The 23479-nt window shown below is 37.6% G+C and overlaps 1 protein-coding gene across 1 annotated transcript in view; it reads right to left on the reverse strand.

Annotated features, from left to right (window-relative positions):
- Positions 1-23479, reverse strand: part of JAG2 (jagged 2) — a 71864-nt gene that overhangs the window by 2540 nt on the left and 45845 nt on the right. The window contains exons 7-26 of the mRNA XM_026849213.1: positions 21916-22046; positions 21431-21550; positions 19054-19167; positions 18128-18241; positions 17440-17553; positions 16850-16896; positions 16406-16579; positions 13967-14117; positions 13504-13668; positions 12787-12900; positions 11317-11430; positions 10813-10926; positions 9800-9916; positions 8821-8848; positions 7703-7788; positions 5410-5523; positions 5126-5241; positions 3230-3475; positions 2639-2770; positions 1477-1633 (exon numbers count right to left, since the gene is read on the reverse strand). Coding sequence (XP_026705014.1) covers positions 1477-1633; positions 2639-2770; positions 3230-3475; positions 5126-5241; positions 5410-5523; positions 7703-7788; positions 8821-8848; positions 9800-9916; positions 10813-10926; positions 11317-11430; positions 12787-12900; positions 13504-13668; positions 13967-14117; positions 16406-16579; positions 16850-16896; positions 17440-17553; positions 18128-18241; positions 19054-19167; positions 21431-21550; positions 21916-22046 — 2468 coding nt within the window. The remainder of the gene's footprint in view (positions 1-1476; positions 1634-2638; positions 2771-3229; positions 3476-5125; positions 5242-5409; positions 5524-7702; positions 7789-8820; positions 8849-9799; positions 9917-10812; positions 10927-11316; positions 11431-12786; positions 12901-13503; positions 13669-13966; positions 14118-16405; positions 16580-16849; positions 16897-17439; positions 17554-18127; positions 18242-19053; positions 19168-21430; positions 21551-21915; positions 22047-23479) is intronic.

The raw sequence follows: 23479 nt of genomic DNA on the forward strand, positions 1-23479 counted from the left end.
CTGTCTTTACGCAGATTGTAAATTCAGAATATATTTTCTTAAAGCTAGAGAAAATTAAGGAAGTGTCTAAATTACCATCTCCATCTAGACACTTGAGCATCCCACAGAAATGAGATTCTCAACACAGACACAGGGCTTTATGCCACATTTTGTGATAGGTTTCCACCTACCTTACCTAATTAAAGGGTAACAATAAAACAAACCAAATCAAAGAGCATGAGAGTTCAGGTCACAGTTTACTTCATAACAACTCCACTTAAAGAACTAGAGACCACTGGTCAATACTTAGCATCCATATTAAAATGAGAAATCTGGCAACCATCCTCTAGCTGCAAGGGAAGTCAAAGTCTATCCAGTTTCTTAGGATAATCTTTGAATCTGACTGAGGTGGGAGGCAAAGTAATCTCCATTCCTCTTGCCCTAACATTTAACACACAATCAGAAGAAAGAGAGGCTGAGGTATGCCAGAATCTCAGCTCGATTCTTTACCATCTATGCAATTTCTGTTCAAGACAAGAACAACGCTGGTACACTCCTTCAGGGGAGCTGAGTAAACAGTACATTTGCCAAGGCTCTAACAGATGAAAGGCATTCCCTAGAAGGGAAGTGCAAGGGAAGTGGAACCAGGCAATTTACTAATTGTTTAGACTATGGGTGGAAGATCTTCCAGAAGATTATGTTGCAGAGTTCTAGGAAAAAGTTGGGAGAGCCTCCTACCATTTTATGTTTTCCACTTTGGGGCTTAGTTGAACTGGAGCCTAGCACAGGGGTCTTCCACAAGACCATCTCCTGCCTCTCCCAGGCAGAAACAAAGGCATGCGAAGTCTTCAACTGTTAGTTTTGGCATAGCTCTTAGAGAGCCAATATTCAGAGATAAAGGTCTCCCCAATCACACCATATCCTCATTAAGAGGAACAAACATTAAATTTTAAGCCAGCTGTGCACTAGTGAGAAACGTGTGTTGAAAGAGAACACAAAGTTTTATATTCATAGCCACATATTGGAAGATACTAGACATCTTTGACTCTTGTTAACATAAATAATACATAATCACTGCAGAAGAGACCTGGTATCACACTATGTGTCTTCCCCCTCCCCATATTTTCATTACCTCACAGTCTCAGTTTCTCAGGGTTGAGGTTGGGTTAAGATTAATGTAGGAGAATCAGAAAGGATTTGAACAGCACGAGAAGAACTGATTTTGTGAAAGGTATGCTTAGACTGGAGAATGGGGTTGGAAGTCAGAGTCAAAACAGTGGCAAGGGTAGGTGGAGATATTACGGTAGGGATGAGGTTAAACTCACACACGAGCACAGAATCTTGATTTTAAAACCACTTTCTCTTCAGTTAGTAATAGCAATTAAAGAAACAACCTGATCTATAATTTTCCCCATGTAAAGAAAGATAAGAAAAGACTGACAGCAGGGGAACAGAAAATGCTAAAAGCATAGAGGATGTATGCATTAGGAACCTTACCTGACGATGAATTCCCAACAACAATGGTCTCCACTTTGACTTCAGTTACTGCCAACATAACAGTGCTGTTTTGCCGCTTAGTGATTGCATTTACTATTGTATTAGCAGCATTCTGTATGAGACTATTATCTTGTTCATCTCGATGTGGGACAAAAGACTAAAGGGAGTGAAAGGAAAAAAAAGTTACTGCAATCACTTAACTGTGGAAATCTACTTTAATCCAGCTACATCTTAATTGAGTTCACTAGGTTGAATTTACCTGACAGTAGTTACAAGCAGTACCCTAGAAGTTTACTATAGCAACAGCACGGCTGGCTCTATCCAAACTGCACATGCATTGTCAAGACTTGGTGGGCAGCACACCTACTTGCTAATCTAGCATACTTCAAATAAAAGACGACTGACTTCCATGTTAGTTACACTGCTGAGCTAAACTTAGTCATAGTTTGGAGCACTTCAAGTCATGTGGATTATCTAGATAGAAGCTTGAACTAATAACAGTCTGCTCTATTTATATCGTATACTTTGTTTCCCGCATCATGGCTCAGCATGTTCTTTACAGTACTGGTAGAGACAGACAGCCCAGCTTCTGCTTGGATAAACACTCTACTATGAAAGTTAAGTCTGTCTTGGAAACTAAGCAATACATAAGCATTACACTGACTGGGCTCTAAATGACTCTAAAGCAAGTCAGTAGCTCAGTAGGGCAACAGTTACTTTCACCTACTCAACTTGAACCTTCTTCCACTTCCCACTTAGCATTTATGTACTTAATGAACATCCTGGAGCAGCAACACTCTAAACACACAGCAGAAACTTCTTCACAGGATCCAATTCAGCCACCTGCAACTACATCTCCTTACCAAGGTCAACAGCCCAAGGTTTCTGACAGAACAGGTACACACCTGTTCACTAATTTGGGCTGAATTAGTCTTTAGAGTAATTTATCAGGAGGTTGAAGTAGACTTCTGTCATTAGTGAAACCTGCAGTTTCAGCTATCTAGAATTATAGGAAATTGTGAGATCACAAAATTGCTTTGCATTCAGACTAAGCTCCAGATTGCAGTACCTGCATTGAAGGGAAACAAGCTTAAATAACCTCTTCCCCAGCTCAAATGAGAAAACATTTTCCTATACATATTAATACAAGTCTCATACTTACAATAGCAACTTCCACTGCATTCTCTGTGGAGTAAGACAGATCACATAATATTATCAGAGCTCTGTCCCTAGAAACAGTCCTAGTAGCTGGTAAATACCGGATTTCAGAACAGATATTTTCAGTTGTAGTGCCCTGTTTGAAACAAGGGAGATTGTATGACTTTAGTTCAAGTAAGAAGTAGTACATAAAAATAAACATCTTCAGTTTTTGCAGTTACTGAGACCTGAGGAGGGCAATAAGAAAGGGCAGTGAAAAAAGTGAAACAGTGGTTTGTAATAAAAGGTGAGAAACTAAGCTTGCCTAACTATCCTAGTACAGTCTGAGCCTCATCTTGAAATGTAAGAAAGTAGTTCTTTGAGATTTTAGAAAAGAAAACAAAATTTTCAAAAGAAAACAAAATTTTCAGTACAAACCCTAATTTTGCCTCGCCCTTCAGGCAAAGCACAATTAATAGCAATTGAGGAGTCTAATAATAAATTTTGCAAGTTTATGACTGCAAGGAGTCATATTGGAAACATTAATCATCCATGCCTTGACATGGAATACATCTCTACATATACTGCCATACTTCATTACTAATTCTGTTCTCACCTGGGGGACTTTGTCTCCGTTAAAAATTAAAGTAATTCTAGCACAGTCATTGTCCAAGTATCCAGAATTAGGTAGACACTTGATATTGGCAGGCAGAGGTTCAGAGGCACTGCATTCTCCCCAGTCCGTGCATGGTGGCTGAAAACATTTCATATACTTCTCCTGGCATTCTTGACCCATAGGACAGTGGTTATTTGAATTATCCCATTGTTTGTGTAACAGACAAGGTTTTTTCCCACACCACACCTAGAAATTAAAAAGAACAAAGTACTGTTACAGTTAATTGCTCTTATGCATCAAATCAAAATAAGCAATTAATGTAAGATGGTCATGATCTAATGACTATAAAAAAAAGTAAATCTCCATATTTTGATACTGGTGTAGTCCTAGTAGCAGATAGAGTTGCTCTTCCACAAAACAATGACACTTTGTATGGACAAAAGAGTAAAAACTGCAAAGATTACCCAAGACAGCAGTGACTGGGAATACCTTTAGAGACTTATGGATTTGTCCCACATAACTGGGTTACACAGAAGTTCAAGCATTTATTTTAAACTAGTCATCTAGGCTTCTATAATCTAGAAAGAGAAGCACCTCCCACAAGGGTTAATTTCTTTTCAAAATTTGTATCAAGATCCTTGACACAGATTGATGAAGATGTTAAGAGCTGATGCACACCAGTGATAAGTACCCTCACTTTAACCACTCCAAAAAGAAAACAGCATGCTTGTACCCCAAAGTTACTGAGGTGCTGCAAGCTTCCAAACACCGCTCCATTTCATGATGTAACCTTTAAGATTCTCTTTAATACTACAAAGCTATTAGTTTAGGAACTTTATGGATTTCTTAAAGCACAATTGTCAGGAAGAAAGCACATTTGTTCCGTTACACATTAAAGAACCAAACACCATATATGGTTAAATTGCATTTACTGCACCACCATTTCTGAGATTCTAGTTACCTTCACATACTGGTATCTTCAGAAGACATCTTAAGACTTCAAATCACACCACCATAAAGGGTCTAAAATAGCATTTCAAAATGACTGACACATTTAGTTCTTTGCCTATAGTGCATATCTAGCTAAACAAAGTAAGATTAAGGCAGATAGATGAATAAGACCTGGAGGTTTTTAAAACTGGTGATTCTAGTGAAACGTGGAAGACTGCTGTGTGAGGCAAACTTGTGTTATTAGTGCTCATCTGGAGCCACCCACCTAGCCCAACAACTTGGAAGCAGCACTGATCTTGTCTCTCTCCAGCTGTAATGTAAAGCTGCACAGACACCACAAATCCACTGAGAAACGCTCTCAGGAGGGCTGAAAGGCTTAGAGCACGTATACTGACATGTTCAAACTGCATTTAGTCTAGTCTTATTTTTTCTAAGTCACAACCACCAGGATATAGTCCATAATAAATATACAGAGTTTATAATTTGTCAGTTCATAAACCTACTGAAGAATAATACAAAAAGGTGATTATTACCCACTGAAGAAACTTTTCTTCCTACATGTCCTTTACCTTGGAACTAATGTTTCACAAAATTAGGAGCTCTAAAACAGTGTTTGCAAAGCTTTGGCGGAGTGGTTTGTTTATCCTTTCAAGGGTCATTATTCCATTCCAGTTCATATTTCCTTTTCTGAAAAAAGTGCCTGCCTGCTTCTAGAGAGCTTGTTCTAGCAGGTAGAGAGCAGGGTAGTAGCTTATGATTATAAAGAAATTAAGTATTTTCACAGGAAGACATTAGACACTTTATTTTTCTCTTTCTTATTTTTTTTTAAACAAAGGCAGTTTTGGGGGAGACCTATGCAAGAGTCTAGACAGAAAAAAGACTTTATCATGAACGGTAACTTTGTTTCAGCTAGAAGGATTTAAGAAAATAGGTCAAAATGCTTACCTTGGTGCAGTCAATACGGCCATCCAAACAGTGGCAGTTGTTGCATTCTTGATCCCACCTGCTGCCATGAGGAAAGGTCATTCCTTTAAGCCAGCAAGGCTTTCCAATTCCAATCACTAAGGGAAAAAAAAGCACACTCAGACACTTCACCTCTGAGTTACTGAAGATATACAAATTAAAAAATACTACTGTTCCTTACACACACTACTGTGTATAAACTCTATACTGGTTACACTGTACCCTACTGGTTTTTGGGTAAAGGTTGACAGCAGATATAGGAATACCTTCTTGGCACCTAGGACCAATTCTTCCAGGGGGACAAGTGCATCGGTATCCGTTTATTTCATCTATACAAGTAGCACCATATCCACAAGGAGAAGACTGGCATTCATCAATATCTAGATAGAAAATAAGGTAAAACTCAATGGCAAGGACATAGAACATTGTAATTAAACAATCTGACAATACCCGCTTTTTTAACAAGCAAAGGACAGTTTGGATTCAGAATTAATCTTCTAGTTGGATAGTTCTACTATTTCAGCAGTAACCTCTTAACAGATTTCTCATAATTACACCCTAATTGAAGTTCTGGTGATCAAAGCAGCAGTCACAGGCTGACTCATTTCACAGAGCAGAGGTGTTGGACAGCTGAAGTTGCTAATGCCTTCTCCACATTCAGCTATAGAGCAGAAGTCCCACATCCTGTTCTGGCACTAATCTCAGACATTTAGGCTTCCTAGAAAAGCACATGCTTCCAGGAAGTTATCACAGTGCAAGAGCTGAACAATAAATTGGCTCAACAACGCTCAAAAAAAGTGACTTACTGCAATACAATTCAGCATAAGGAAGAAGAGTTACAGTTTAGTTTGTAACAGACATTTGATGTTACTTAATCTTGAAATAGTGAGTAGATTTAGTACCTACACACTCAGCACAAAAGCCTCTTAAAAAAACCCCAAACAACAAAGATTCAGAGGCTTAGTCACAGAAGTCTACTGAGAAAGGGAGGGAAGCACAGCCCAGTCAGATGCGCAGCAATGTGTTATTTGTTATCCTGGGGAAGTGACCAATACTAGTTTATGTAACAGTCTACCAACAAAGGCGACAGGAACCACCCTGTCAAGTTGTGAGCCACAGGCACCAACTGCTTCATTTTCAACAATAGCCACCCTCTTCCAAAGCATCTTTCGGAACGTTTCCTTCCACTGAAAATGAATGCCCACTCCAACCTCTCAGAAAACTGTTTAAGCATCAATTCTTGATTGATGCACAGAATCAGCTCATCTTCTGTGACTGAAGGACTGGACTTAGAAAATGAATGTGATAAATGGTAGTAGTGAGACTGTCACCCATGTAGGCCATGGAAAATACCAAACGGATACAGAAGGGCTTTTGGTTTTATTCTAGCTTCATCTTGGAGCACTTCTGAAGGAAGTTTTATGTAAACACAAATGTATCTAAACTACTATTGGGTTTAACTACTCTTTCCTCCTCTATTCAAGCTATCTTGGTTTAAGGTTCTCCAGTCTCTGTATGCTGAAAAAAGTGACTGTTAACTCTGTTTCTGGTATCAGCCATAAAAGGTATTTTGTCAGAGCTATTCCTTTTGTCTATACCAATATTGGAATACAAGAAAAAAGTCTGCAGTCCAAATGCACAGTATTTGCCTTTGACTACAAGTAGTCCTCTCTGCATTTCTTGTCTGGAAAAGGAGAATTCAATATCCCTCACTGTGTGCCTGGATGTAGATACATAATTATCAGCCATTCCTGGTTCTACATCAAGATCACTAAGCAGATGTTACCAGAGGTGCTACAGTCACCCTCTCACTACAGGTGTTGGCTCATTCACTATTTGCCAGAATGAGGATAAAATCTCAACTTTAAAGCACACCACCACAGTGATGGAGTAGAAGGACCAAGCCCAACAGCCTTGAGGCTACAGAAGACTCAAAGTCTGATCTTCCAAAACCATAGAAATACCTAATTTTTACTTTGTCACATGCAAGTCAAAATAGCAATATTCCATTTAAATAAGAAAAAAGGACTCTTCCACAACACTTCAATGTAATTTTTCTATCTTTCAGGATAATTGCAGTGTAATAGGCCTGTTTTATACCTTTTGAAGACTTTCATTGTAATTTATCCATGTTATTCACATGCCAGCACTACACTCCTGATGTTTTTGTTTTCATTTGCAATTTCTCAGTGGATATCAGTTTCTAATGTTAAATGAAACACCCAGTGATATATGTCATTGCTTATCAAGAAAAACACTTTAAACTTAAGCTTCTATGAATCCAGCATTCCAGAACCTTCAGAAATGTCTGACAAAATCCATCAAGTCTTTGAGTGCAATTTAAGCCAACTCATTTCAGTTCCATTTAATGAAATGAAGCAAGGGACATAAGTTGCCATTATTTACACGGTATCAATACCTGGCTGAGTGACAGGATGGTTTCTGCTTCATTATTTAGAATTCAGCTAACCTAAAGCAAAAAGGGTGTTGCAGGGCGTTCTTTAAAATGTGCATCAGGATGGTACCACCTTTCAGGTCTTTACCCACACAAGTACTTACTAATTCTGCAGTCAGGACCAGCAAACCCAGGTGCACATTCACATCGAAACCAATTCACACCATCAACACAGATGCCTCCATTGTAACTGTAAAAATAATAAACCTATCATTACACCAAGCATTTACATTGTAGATTCACTGAAGATGAGCAAAAAACATAGGCCTCATATGCAGCATGTTCAAAAGCAAGTTTCTGTTGTCCCTCTTTACAGTACTTTCTCAGTATTCAACCATGCAGAATTAAAAAGTTCCTGCTAAATCATAATAGTCTACTTAAGCCGTCTACGCTGTTTCACTGGTCTCTAAGTAAAGCTCTGTTAATTAAACCTTCTGCTGCTGTTGAGGGGGATGATCTATTCCCATCAGAGAAAGAATAATGTTAGTTAAACAATACTGCTTGGTAAGTCACCTGTTAAAACAGCAACATTCTACAAAAGCGTGTGCATGTGTGGGAAAGTATATCAACAGAACTCAAGAAGATAAAGCAGCACTGTGAAGTGAATACAGAAAAAGCCCAAGTTTTTGCGAAGTGTTTTTTTTAATACAAGAAGTACTGGTTATTGCATCAGAACGAACAACAGAGAAAGATAAGGTAGATGCTTTGCTTCATCCACATATTGGTATTTTCCCCTTCAACTATAAATATCAGGCTGTATATTAAAAATATTCCCATTGTATCTTCCAAAAAACTAGTTTTGTTTTTAAAACACATTTATACCTAGTATTTGATCTAACAGGACATTTTTATATTATCTAAAATTATTTATTTTAAACTAACAGGTTTTGATTTCTCATTTTTATTCTAAAATTCAGTTGTAGATGCCTGAAATCTTACCAAGTCTGACTCATTTCATATCACAGTGATTTACTAGTCAGTCCTGGCACAAAGACTACGCTAAAATACTTTTAGCTGTTCATATATGAATCAGCTCAGGATTGATTTGTGGTCTTTGTTGCCATCAAGGAATAGATAAGGCATGGCAAAAAATTAAGATTTTTACTGAGGCTGGCTTCAATTACTTAAGGGTAGAATTAGTCCTGATCTGGAATGGAAATTCATATTGCTGTGCTCACTTTTATTTTCACAATAGGTACAGAACTGGAGTTTGTATACTTACCATGGATGAGGGTTGCAGTCATTGGTGTCTATAAAAAAGAAGAATGCAGACTAGTGTAACTAGTGGCATATTTATTTTCTAATGTACAGTATTATCATTCAAGACACACTATATTTGATAAGGGAAGCAAAGAAAGATAATGCAGAATTGAACATTTTCTTCTACACTCGCAAAGGAAATTCAGTTAAACCTAAAAGTCCCATGAAATACCTTAAGTTTTATGAACAGACTGACAAATGCAAAATCTTACAGCTTCAGTGCACTCTCATGCATCAACAGCACAGACTGATACGCAGCATGATGGCAACACAAAAATAAAACAGGGCATCAGTTGCATTGGTAGTGGATAAATCAACCAGGCTCTAAAAGATTTCTAAAGGATTACGACTACTTTGCTGCTTCATATGTGTATGTGCAACTAGCCAGACTTCTTAAACAAATCTTTCCTATTATAAAAAGGCCCTCATTATTTGTTAGCATCTATGCTAACACTGTCATCTTGAAAACAGCTAATTAGGGCATCCATCAATGCTTTTCTTTCCCCCGTTACGGCTTGTGAAAAGAAATAAAAATAATCAAAGTTGCAGGCTTTACTCCACCTAACCAATTCATTGTATTGGTATGACAAAGTGGTTAACTGCTACACTCAAAGAAACATGACAGAATGTACACTACTGTCTGGCTCTCCACGTACTTTTCATTATTAAAATTAGTGTTTCTGCAAGGATTTTTTTGTTCTGCACAGTTCCTGAAAACTATATTGCTACAGAAGGCTGAAAGTCTTAATTTGGCAAAGACTAGGTACAAGAAGCATGACAATCTCTTCATTCATTACTTGAGCATCATCTTCTTTACTTACCTCCCACCCTGAATGATTCAGATATTTTGGCACATGAACTCTGTAAGCTTGCCTTGTTTCAGTTAACAGCACTGTGCCAGACACTCCCAATATCAGGGGAAGAAAGGAGAAAAGCCTTACTCTGTGTGCATGTACGTCCTTCCCATCCTTCTTTACAGATGCAAGAAAAGGAATCTCCACTGCCAACACATGTTCCACCATTCATGCAAGGGTTTGGAATACAGCTGCTGTTTTTAGCTTTGAAAACAGAAAAGGTGTCTATTTAGCACCAAAACCAAACAATATCTATCATCTGGATATATCAATATCACAATTCTGAACAGCATCTAACTCAACAGTGCAAGACCTACAAGGTCAAAAGACTCCCAAACCAGTCACATCATCCCTATTCAATTGTTTGACTGAACCGTGAAGGTTTTTTATAAGAAATCTATTTTTTCCCCATCTGTTTAACCATCCTTCAAATATTGCCAAATCCCTACTTTGGCAGTGAGTTACACAGGTCATGAGGTGTATTTTGCAATAAAATACTAGAATTTAAAAGTTCAGATTTTGATTAAATGCTGCAATTGTACCTAAAAAGTAGAAAAACTATACTAAGTTACTTTCATCCAACTTTTTAGTTCTAATAAGTTTCATATTCAGAAAAAGGTACCATGGACACTACAGTCAATCCTCAAAGAGATCAAAAGTAGTTCTCTACAGTAGGCTGCAACCCTGCAAATCCCCTAAGAACCACCAATTCATTTCATTTTTCCCCAAATATGTCTGCTCATACACCTCTGAGTCATAAACTTATTTGCTTCAAGCAAAGTTGGAGAGTAAGTCCCCAACAAAACCTCTTAAAGGCTAATAGAGAAGTCAAGACCTAAGTCCAAGCGTTCCAAATCTGCTTAGGAGAAGCTACTTAAAAGACTATGTAAGCAGCCTGTAAGAGAATAGCTTCCTAAAAATCAGTATCATATCAGATCAGTGGAAGAAATTATACTCTGAACTTCAGTCACCAGATAACTGGAACAGTTTTGAACTAGCCAGCTAGAACAGTGTGCCTATTCAGTAAACAGTTAAGTATTACTTAAACACTTCTACTTCTCCGCTTCTGGCTTTATCTGTAGATGATTTTAAAAGCTTACCAGTGTTGCAAGTACTTCCTATCCACTCTGGAGGACACGAACAGCGGAATGTATCTCCATCGTCATAGCATGTTCCACCATTGCTACAAGTATTTGCATCACATTGGTATTCGCCTATATATATATATCACAATATGCCAGTTTTAATTTCCATTCGTCTTGCTGAATTTTAAGACCAGATACTTTTTAATCACAAGATTACTTTTAACAGACTTCATATTTAAATGCAACAGTACTGGAAATGCATTAGTTCCACTTGCTGTATTACAGTAAACAACCAAAAGAGTGGAATCTAAGGGCATCTCTTACAACACTATTTCACTACGTGAAGGAATACATTTTTTAAATGTTCCATTTTGTTGCTGGGAAACTGGAAAAGGCAATGAGAACATGCCTATTATTTCACTGCAATTGTTTTATTTTAAGTTTCAGGAACTCTAGTCTCATGAGAAGAAAGAAAACAAGTAATTGGGTAAACTAAAGATCAAAGTAAGGAACACTTACGTGAGTGGCAAGTTTTGCCTTTCCAGTCATTCTTACACTCACAATAGAAGTCATTTACCAAATCAATGCATCGGCCACCGTTGTGACATGGGTTAGGAGAACAGTCATTGAAATCTAGAAAAAGAGTTATTCAAATTAGATGATCTAGCCTAGCCAAGGCCACGAGAAAGTATAAAATACTTCTTTATAAAGGAAATAAATTGTGTACAAGACAGCATTCCTAATTGTGATGGAGTTATCTTTATATAAGCAAGGAAAAAACTCTGATTTAATACAGAACAAGAATGATGAAAGAATTTCTGACAGCTTCAGAGAAAAGTATCATCCAGCATGACTTTTAAGTAGAACACTGAAGCAGTTTCATTTTTCCAGCAAACAGCTGTTTTCTGAACTTCAGAAGAAACTTTCTAGTAGAGACCAACGTCCTGAAAAAGAAGCCTCAATCCAGGACACCCGCATGAGTCGGTTAAGGGTCCCTCTCCCATTTTGTCTCAAAATACAGTGTGTTAAAGACATTAGATAGGTTAATCATTTATACACATGTATGTGTGTGTACACATAACATACACAAATGAATTTTAGAGAAAGTTCTTTCCACTTAATTAAAACAAATGTTTTAACAGGTAGAACATAATTATTCCAGACTGAACTTCATCTAGACCACACGAAAAGCTCTATTGACAGTGATAGCTGCCAAAAGCTTCTCACTCATATTTCACATTTCAATTGGTGCATGTCCTGTGATAACTCTCAGCAAGTCCTTTCTGTCACATTTTAGAAGAGGCTTCATACAGAATAGAAAAAAACAACAGTTTACTCTGAGGTAACTTAACCATGAACTGGCCTAGTACAGTTCTCTGTCAACTAAGGTCCAACATGTCTCGAGCCAGGGCAGCAAGAGTAAAGGCTTATTCCTGCTGAACCCAGAATACAAAACACTGACTCATGATATTCACTGAGTAAGAAGTCAGGCTTCAGCAGCTCACTTACTATCGGAACAGATATTAAATTTATAAAATCCTTCGAGAAGATGAAAGCACATTATAGCCTGCACTGGCCTAAAGCTAGAAAGCTTTTCAAGTTTGTAAACTGCCGTGTATGAGTAGATTAGGTAAGGGACAAACTTTTACATACTAAAGCGCTAAGAAGTACATATGCTTATAGCAATAAAAGTAACATAATGAGTGGACCCCCTGACGGTATATTCGTTTTTGTCTCTTCTCAGGAGAAGATGTTGTCCCCTCCTGAAATATCCTGTATTATACCAAAGAATCAGATTACGGTCCTATTAAAAGAACTGAGACTTTTAGAGCTGCTACCCAAATATATTCTTGAAAATACTTTTGCAAACACTTGGTAGACTGTAATTATAGAACAGAGAAACTACCCCATTATTATTAACCACATACCAACCATCACTGTTAGAGCAAAGCTGTAATATTTGACCCTGCGATGCTTAGCAGTACTCACTTGTGTCACACAATTCTCCTTCCCAGCCACTTGAGCAGAAACATCTAAATGAATCAACTTCATCGATGCATGTCCCACCATTCTTGCAAGGTTTCCCAAGACAATCGTTGATATCTATGACAAAAAGTCAACAATTATTGCTCAAGGCTGTCTTCACCTACCTAGGTGTGATCTACACTGTGTCTTTAGGAGAAGCAGCACAAAGTTATACTCCATTTGTTCATACATAAGAACAACTCAAGCGCCTGTTTTCAATCCTGGTAAGGTTTCTTGACATCTTCTCTCTCATGTAGCAAGTCAAACCAGAGCATTACGTTTACCTGGCAAAAATATCCAGTTGTTCCAAAAAAAAAAATAATTATCTGGAACAGCAACACACATGCTCCTAAACTGTGCTGTCAAATGTGTGTGTCCCTTCTTTATAGTTCCTATGTTGGAGAAATCCATGGCTTCTTATAAGACTGTACACAAAGGCAGTGGATATAGCCTCATTGACACTGAAGTTAGACTAAAACCAGTTTTCTTTCACAAAGGAAGTGTAAACTGCTACAAAAACAGAAGAAGTTACCAGAAGAAACTGGATTTCAAGCGGTACACCTGAAACAATGCTCTATGCAACTTAAATTAAAATCTATGTTTTATGTTGTAAAACTTTATAACAAAAACTGTAAAGAAGTTCTAGAGTAACAAAATCATTTAGAATAAACTCATACTTACTTTCATGACAGTATATTCCAGTAAAGCCTCTCTCACAGGCACAAGTAAAATTCCCTCCTGGCTGACTAATACACCGTCCATGAGGCCCACAAACATTAGATGAAATGAAACGGATTCCTTCTTGGGTAGCATTAGTGAAGACTTCTATTGTACAGCTGTCTATTACTAAGAATGAGAAGTATATCATCAGACTAATAATCTGCATCACCAATCAGTTTTTAGTTTTAAAAAATTTATCCAAAAATTAAGACTAATCACAATTTAAATGTTACATTAACTGGAAGTTACCCTCTACCTCTCTATAAATAAGCACTGTTACAAGCATTTCTTCTCACTGCCTCACAATTTAACAGTCCAAGTGAGTACAATAAAAATGTTTCTGCATTATGCTTTTCCCAGAAATACTTTCTTTTTTAACGTACCACCAATACATTAAGACAAGTTTCTGGACAACAGCAGGTACCTTTACAAGAATTGTTCTTGCAGTGGTCCTTGAGATGAGAACAATTCTTTCCATCATAGTCATCAGGGCAGGCACAGTAATAATCTCCTCCCAGATCATAGCATTTAGCCCCATTCTGGCAAGGGTTAGGTTCACAGAAATCAATATCCATCTGTAAGAGATACCATAGTTAGCAGCAGCTGCTTCATTTCCCAGGAGTAAGCAGCATTATTTGTGTTGCCAAAGACACAAATAAAGCTAATGTACAAAGAACCTCAAGTTTTAGGAAGGTTTATGAATCATATATATTGCATTCCATCCCACAACACAGAGAGAAACTTCAGGTTACTTAAGTCAATCCTAATACACAGTATTTCTGATACTGCCAAAAAGATATTCCTTTGCAGGAGGCTGAATAAGCACATTTGCAATAACTTACCAAAGAACAAGCCATTAAGAGACATCTTATTGTGACTGTTCCGGATCATTGTAAATCACTTCTCTGTCCTTCACACCCACACACTAAGTACTATAATGCAAGTTAAATACCAATGCACTTGTCAACTTTGTGTCTGCAAGACACTTAAAATACACTTTAAAAAAATCCTATTCTCTAGAGCAACTTCTTTTCCCATCTCAATTGGCATACAGAGTTTGTCAATTTGTCATATAGAATTATAGAACCACATAGCTTGGAAGGGACCCCTACAGGTCAGCTACTCCCAACCTCCTGCTCAAAGCAGGTCTCATCAGCCCAAGCTGCTCAGGGCCTTATTCCTACTATCTCCATGTCAACTTATACACAGAAATACTAGGTACATTTTGAACACTTCTTCCCATCTGGTTCAAAAAGATTCAAACGTAGCCCTCATAATATAACCCTTAACAGACAAATTGCTGTAGCAAAGCATTTCTGCTTCTTCTACATCTGGTGATGCCCTAAACTGGCCTCAAAAATCCACAAAGCAGCCTCAAAAGGGATATTATTACATCACAGCATCTTTTTCTTAAGGATTGCTTTCTTCCCCTTAAGTGAATTTTTCCCTCCTCACATCTTTCTTGTGAGAAAGATAGCTTTCTCAATCTTACAGACATAAAATTAAGTCTGATAATGGATTTGATCACCATTTTTAGTAGTTCTGTAGCTAAATAGGAGAAAAATTCAAAGCTAACCAAAACAGAACACAAATAGTGTTAAGTATCTAATTCACAGGAGCACATACAATTCCAGCTGCAACAGAGGGATTTTCAGCAAGTTATTTTATGCTCTCATATGGAACATTCAAAGCAAGCTACAAAAATCAGCTAAAGGTCTGAGAAAGATTCTCAGATCTCCTCTATCAGATGTCTCCATTTGTTTCCTTCCATTAGTGTAAATTTCCCCTTCCCAATGCAAGTTCAGTAGCTGGTACTTTAGCATCTGGAATCAATGGTAGATATTTCCTGCAACACACAAGGCAAGCAGCCAACTCCCCCCTATTATTCAAACAGATTTGCTGAAACTTTAATTACACAGTTCAGTATGAATCAGCCAAGAGTAGAGCACTCAAGTTATGATCCTTATGTAGAAATGGTACATGAGCTATTAGGTACTGCACCAGTTTTATTAAACTGGTCAGTATCTGCAACTCTTTAATTTTGAATAAAAGGAGGGCATTGTTTCTTTAACAATGCAAATAAAAGAGATTGACAGTACTTTGGCATTTAGAAGAGATCACTCCAACGTCCTTCATGAAAAATTCTGGAGCAAGTCCAACAAAATTCTAACCCAGTGCCCCCAGTTGATGCTGTCTTGCTAACCATAACACTTACATGAACCTGGCTATCAGCAAAAGCCAGAAAATGCATACCTCAGGGCAATGTAATTTTACAGCGAAAAGGTCTAATGTCCTCCCTAGAAGGGGGAAGATCTTCATTATCATGAAGTACTATATGAATTATCACTAGCTTGGTGATTTCAGCTCTTAAATCCTTAAAGCACTAGAACTACCTGTTCCTAAAATGATCTCAAACAGAAAAGTTCTGAGAGCCAATACTTGCGTATCTGCCTGCCTTTAATTATGTGGATCCTCCTACCAACAAGCAGAAGGATTACTTGAAAGGTAATTCAATTCTACATACTTCAGAGTTATTAGGATGAAGACCTAAAACATTCTAGTGTGACAAAAGGACAAAATTGCAAAGAAAAATGTTTCAAGCTTAAGGAATATTTGCAGACTTAAATCATTTAGGAGAGCCAACACCCATGTGCAAAAACTTGCAGTTTATCAAGCTGCAAATACAAGTGTTACAAGCTGCTATGACAGCACTGCACAACAAATTTGCTTATTCAGAGTGTCAAGTAACAGCTACGTTAGTAATACTTTAGCCTTGGGCTACTCCCATTTAAACCCAGAGATATGTTTCTTTCAAGAATTCAATCCATGAAAAGTATTGCAGTAATGCCACCACTGCCCTCACCTCGCAGAAGACTCCTGAGAAGCCCTGTGAACACAGGCAACTGAATCCATTCACCAGGTCTTTGCAACGGCCTCCATTTTGGCATGGACTGCTTTCACACTCATTTGTTTCTGTCTCACAGTTTTTTCCTGTGAAACCGCGAGGGCATAAGCAATGGTAACCATTCACTTCATCCTTTTCAGAGCAAGGGGAAAAGCAAAAGTAGAAAGATTTGTTTATTGATAAAGCTTACACAAAAGAATTCAAGTTATTTCTACATTCTGGATTTGTGAACAGCAGTAGCACCACAATATTATTTTGTGAAACGGTGCAAGAGTCTGCAAGTGCAATACTACACTTTTAACATTAACCTCTTTTAACCAACCCGTAATTCCAAACAACAGAATTCATAACTAGCCAGAAAAAGATTGATTTGCAATGTGACATGTAATAAACAAGAATTACCTTACAAGTCCCTCCATGTTGACATTGTCCATGACAGTCATTAATATCTAGGGATAAAATATGCAAAGCATTAGAACTTACACTGAAAGACTGACCTGTAAAGTACAGGTCTAGCATAAAAATGGAGAACAATTTTCAGAAAGGCTTTTTTTAGGTGTTTCGATGGAAAGCAAGGATGCTTGATGTCTTAAGAGATTCTTATTTTAAAAAAATGTGATAGAAAATTATATATTCCATATTCCTATTACAGTGTAATAGAAATTAAATCAAATGATATCAGCTAATTTAATATCCAACTTTTTAGCTAGAAAGTATTTTAAATTGAATCAGTACATTATATCATTCAGAATCAGAGACGAGTGAGTAGGGGGAGATTTATCAGAGTTATATAAGTGTATATCTAAGCTCATTTAATACCAGTTACATCCCTAAATAAATTTTCAAGCAGTATTTTCAATTTACACTGCTGGAAGTTAGAAAAATCCTGACAATGCGTGTTTCTTCTTGTACATGTACTATCATTCATCATAAAACCTTTTGTACAGAATAAAGCATCCTACGGTCAACATACATACTAAAGAAATACTAACTGATATGACAATTTACTCCTGTCCATCCTGGAATGCAGTCACAGTAATATCCACCAATGAGATTTTTGCAAGAGTAAGCATTAACACAGGGTTTCCCCTCACACTCATTAGCATCTGTGAAAGAAGATAAAAGAAAGAAGAGAATAAAGAACAAACCCAGAAACAGGTTACCACAGCACCAAGCAAAGTTTCCATGCAATCCAAGCATGAGAAGCTCATATTATACATTGATAGGGCCCTAATACCATTTACATACCACAGGTTTTTAATGCACACTTGTCTGTAGTAGCACATGCATGTTATCTTACTTTTTCCTTTGCCATAACTCAAAAAGGTAATATGTTAGTCAGGGCAAATCCCTTCCTTGCCTCCATAAGCTTATAGTCACTGTTCTGCCACCATGAAGAAGGAGCTACCATCACCAATGCTGTATTTTGAAAGAGAAGAGTTACGGGGTATTCTAGAAGAACCATTATAAGCAAGCTTAAGTTGGGCTTAAATAGTTACGGGTTCATTTGAAACTTCTGGCTTTAAGATCTACTAAAGAAGAGCTAAGATACCAATAGCAACACACACCTTCAATGTTTTCTCCAATAAAAACCATGTCAGAAACACACTTACACAGAATTACTCATTATTTAGGAATAATCTCTGGTAGCCTACAAAACTTGAGAAGGTAATGACTTACCGAGCTGACATGTTGCTCCAATCCACTGTTGTGGACATATACACTCAAATGCATTAACACCATCAATACAGGTCCCTCCTTGAGCACAAGGATTAGATGCGCATTCATCAATATCTGCAAAGTCAAAGCGTGCCTTCCGTTACATAGTTTAAAGCTTAGCTTAACCTTTTTTTAATTTTCTTTTTTATTTTTTTTAAAGTTATTTTGAGATGACAGAGGAGAATGCACGAACAAATAAGATTAGGAACAGTCTAATAATTCTAACCTAATTTTTACTTAGGCTTTTCTCAAATCTTTGAGATAGCAGAGAACTCCTCTGAAAATTTCTGTCAGCAAACAGCAAGATGATTCAGTTAATCTGCCAACAATGAACACATTCATTGCAAGTCATGTTCCTAGATCATGACACTAGTTTAGCCAGTGGTTCTAGTGGGTTTTTTTGAGGATAGTTGAAAAATGGATAAAAAACCCCACATCACTGGCAACATGCAAACCAGTTACATAGGTGCACAATACATTTCAACTGCTCCCCTGTCTTCCCAAGCAGATTTCTAAGTGAGTAATTTACTCTTCTACTACTTTAAGAAGGGCAGAACCTTCCATGTTCCACTTATATTCCTTAAAACAATTCTATTCTGTATTTTGCTTTAGGCTGGCTACAGAGTCCTAAAGCTTTGGCAACAGAGCATTTCTTTGGATATGGTCCAGCTATGCTTTTGATAACCTGTAGATCTCAACTGCATCAAATAGATACTTCTGGCTGCACAGTACCCTTACTCTTTTCAGAGTATCCCAATGCATAACTGTTAAAAGACAGGTAAGGTGAAAAACTACTACCAAATTTCATACCCACAGAGCACATTATCAAGTAAACCATATCAACCCTTCCAGCCTAACAGGTCAATCATCAGTAAACGCATACCCACCAATAGCACATGTTGGTCCACTCCATCCCGATGGGCAGTGACACTTGAAGCCTGATGAAATTTCATGACAAATTCCACCATTAGCACAGGGATTAGATACACAAGCATGCTCCGCTGGGAAGAAAGAGGAAAAGAAATTATTGCTAAATGCTCTTCCAGTATCAATTAAGGAGAACTTACAGAGAAATTGCATTCTGACTAAAAGTGACCAAAAGCATGAGCAGTGGCAGGGTGCCTGTACAGAAGTTTGAAGCCTTCCTCCCCCAGCTGCAAAGAGTAAGATTCCCAGTAGGACACTGCACAAGGATTTTACTGAAGGTGCATCATCCTTCATATTTACTGACTAGAAAGCCTAAAAGGTAGGCAGGTCACTACCTCAATATCCCAGGAGCTCAAGAAATTTTCCATTAGCCTAGTGCTTTAAGTCACACACTTCCATCTCCAGAGTGCTCCAGCACTAGCTTTATTTTTTCTTCAGTGAGACAAAACAGATATGCTGTATGCAGAGGTCTGAACAGTGGTAGTAAAGTATCAAAGGTCTGCTTCGCTTCATTCTAATACTGTTCCTTGGAAACAGCAAAGGAGAGAGCCACTTGCGATTATAAGCAGTACTTGCTTGTTGTCACTCCATGTAGGGCCATAACACTTGCAAGAAGCTGCACTAAACAACAATCAAGTTGAGGAGGGACAAGCTGTGTGCCATCACTTTTGATATTTTTCCTGTGAGAAGCAAAGGAAGCTTTTGGAACGAATAAAGCAATCCCCTTACTAAGCAAGACTTTCTAACTGTTGCTAGCACGTGTATTTCAGAATCTTTCAGGGATGTTATCGACTTTGCGAACTGAATTTACATTGCCCATGATGTTGGGTACTAGTACCTAAAGCACCTCATATACCAAACTACTGCTAATAATCAGTATGTAACTCAAATGTATGGCTCCCTGCCTCCTCATTGGAAGAGCCAAGGTACTTCTCCACAACTTTCAGGGCAAGTTAAGACAAGATTTTATCCATTTTAGCCAAAACTTTGCATCACATTCTACCAACTGATGTAAAATTCAAGTTTTGACAGTATCATTCATACCACATAGCACTTTACAGAATTTCAGGGAAGATCTACATCCTGATAAATGTGAAAACCTGCTGAGCTTAAGGCCAAACAGTTAAGTGAAAGGAAAAAAAAAGTTATCAATCCTTAAACTATGAAGGCATAGCAAAATTCAAAGTGAGGAGACTGGGAATATCACATTAAGGTTAAAACCTTAAAAAAAGGTTTTAACAATCCAGCATGGCAAAAAAAGTCACTGCAGAACCAACTGAATACTACATGTGAAAAGGCTGAAATAAAAACTTTCATTTTTCTCTGAACACCAAATCTTTAAAGCAAAGTAGGAAAGAAATAGACATTGCACATTTGCCCCTTTATCTCCAGAGACAAAATAATCAGGAAAAACTCCAAATACCAGAATAGTCTCCAGTACATGAAAATTTTGGTCTTTGTGTAACACATACACAGTTATAAATGAAAAAAGCAATACGCTATCTTTGTATTCTGGTTGGGATAGGAAACAGTTTTTCATGTTGGATAGATACAGATTTGTTAGACACTAGTCAAGAAGGCATACTTCAGAAATATGGTTTAAATGCCTTCATCTTGCCAGTGGGAACAGGGAAGGCAATTTTTTGTTTAGATTGCTCAAGGTGACTCTGTAAGAGGGATGGAACATATTTCTATCATAGTTAACATCTGCATTATTAATCCAAACGTATTAAAAGGTAATTCTAAAAATCAAGTTTCAGTTGATCAAAAAGGATAGTCACCACATTCAGGCAGCTAAAACTTGAGCCTAAACACCACACCCCAGTTAAAACTGAAGCATCCATCACTACCACTTTCCTTAGTCCCCAGGCTAGCATAAGATGCCTGTTTGCAAGCAAGCCAGAAGACAAGAAAATGGATAGCAAGGAAAATTACACCTGTAACCCATTTCCATGAGACTATGGCCCAATTGCATATTTGGACTAGGGAAGTGAATATATCAAAGGGAAGAAATATTCTCAGTCTTATCTAACTCCATTGCAGTATTTCTGCTGTCTTCAGTGATTTTCTGAATAGCCAGCCTAAGGCATGAGACAGGAGAGACGGAGCTGGCACACTCTCACCGTCACATAATCAAATTGAAAGGACAAGTTGCACACCATCACTCTTCACACTCCCCCTCTCACAAACCCATCTAGCTTTTGCAAAGGAGAAAACAGCTCCTCTATAAACAAAGAAAGCAACAGTGACCATTATAAAAATGCCACCTATGAAACTAGAACGTAATGCCTAAAAGAGTTTCAGATTTCTGAAGATACATGCAACATTCAGAAGTACCAATTTCGCAGTTCTTTCCAGAGTAGCCATCTGGGCAAGCACAGCGATATTCATCTGGTTCAGTGTTCATGCAAGTCCCACCGTTCACGCAAGGATGGTGATTTCCACAGTAATTCAGATCTGGACAGAGAAAAGCATCAATCAACAGGGAACACAAATCTCACCATTTTAATCCCTAGTCAGACATACAGACACCTTTTCTGGCTTGAATATCATCCCCGTATTCCACTAGCTAGCCTGTCATCTGGTAACTATCCACAGAAAAGGGAAGGATGAGCAAGAGACAACTGCATGAGTTAGAAGAGTCAGGACCATTCCAAAACTTTGTCTTAAACTTCCTACCCTTATGATGTTTATGCACCATCTGCCATAAAAGAATTAGACAAATTCTCAGGTAGTTGCACACTAGCAGAAAAATAATGGTTAATGAGTTATCAGTTAATCATGCAATTTTACTTTTTTTTCTGTACATTAATGTTAAGTACCTTTGTTACAGAGCAGGCCACCCCAGTTGGTTTCACAATTACACTGCCATGGTTCATTACAGCTCCCATGAGCACAGCCTGGGTAGCGGACACACTCATCACAGAACTGTCCTTGCCAACCATAATGACACCTAAGATGTAAGTTCACATGTTAAAAGTTAGCAACATGATGCTTAATTATCAGCATTACAGGTATTTAGAACACTACACTTACCGTTCTCAAGAACAAGGTAAACGTTCAATGTACGATAGATAACAAAACTTTATTTCTCCTGTTTAGAAGGGACATACTAGTCCTGTTGAACATCCTTACTGGAACTCATCTTGCTCAACTGTATTACATACCATGGCAACAAGCAACACCAAGCACTATGCATTATGAGAACTGTACATAAATTAGTTGTTCCTTCACAAGAAGTTCCATCTTCACATAATCATCTCATGCTAAGATAAAAATTATGATATAAAAAAGTTGAAATTACTTTTCAAAAAGGAGACTGCTGGCTTATTGTACCAAGCACCATAGCTTTCTTCTCTCTCTGTGTAGATGGATTTCAAGATACTAGTCATTTGCTCTAGAGTGCTAGTCTTGAAAAACCAGCACAGCCTGAGAGGAAGCTGTCTTGTCAATTTTCTCAGCACTTAGTTTCTCAAGAGAGCCCTTTTTACAGATTTATTCTGTTATATTCTCAGTGTTCTCTAGTAACATTATGAAAAAAGTGCTCTTTGGAGAAAGGGAGAGAATAGAAAGAAAAATAATTTGTTAATAATTTGTTTTAAGCAGAGCTGAAATCTTGTCACAAGATTTCTTCAGAGACCAGTATCCTTACGTTATCTGTAACAGAATTCTGCTAACAAGAGAAACTATTTATGCTACAGGAAAAGTGTTACAAGTCAGAACTTAAAGGAAAAGGGCATAGGCTAATGTTGTTTTTTTTTTAAAAAAAAACCCCTACCATATATTTCACATTTTAATCAAAAAGAAATAGTAAGCTTGCTCTTTTGGGACAACAAAAAAAATGTTCTGCCTGTTATTTTAAGAGCATTTCTCATAAATTTTTTAAGAGCCATATTAGCAACAAAGAGATGCATAAAACCACACTGAATGGGAGTTGGGCACATGCATGCCAGGGGAGTCCTAATGCCTAGGGGACAAAAGCATTAGAAAGGAAACTGTACTTTTACAGATTTAACAGCCATTCTATTATCAATATGCTTTGCATACCATAAAATAACAGAAAATAATTAAATTAAGTCTTTGGGGTGTGGTGAGAGCAGACAAGAGACAAGAAGTATAGACAAGGAGTCTTGGTCTCTTGTGAATCAATCCACTTCCACCATTTCAAGTAAACTGTATCAATCCCCAGAGGAACAGAATGGGTTATGTTGGCAGCACATTATTTAAATTCCTACTATTTACATAGGCAGAAGGAACCTAGATGCAGATCTTTTCAAAATGATTTTTCATATATAGTTCTAGAACTACTTTGAGATCTTTGTCCCAGTGTCTGCTCCTTCAAAACCTTAGAGTTGTGAGATCCCTAAGGAGGGCCTCAGCTCTGTA

This window comes from Athene cunicularia (assembly GCF_003259725.1).
Source record: "Athene cunicularia isolate RWA chromosome 5 unlocalized genomic scaffold, athCun1 chr5_part1, whole genome shotgun sequence".
In the NCBI taxonomy this organism is placed as follows: Eukaryota; Metazoa; Chordata; class Aves; order Strigiformes; family Strigidae; genus Athene; species Athene cunicularia.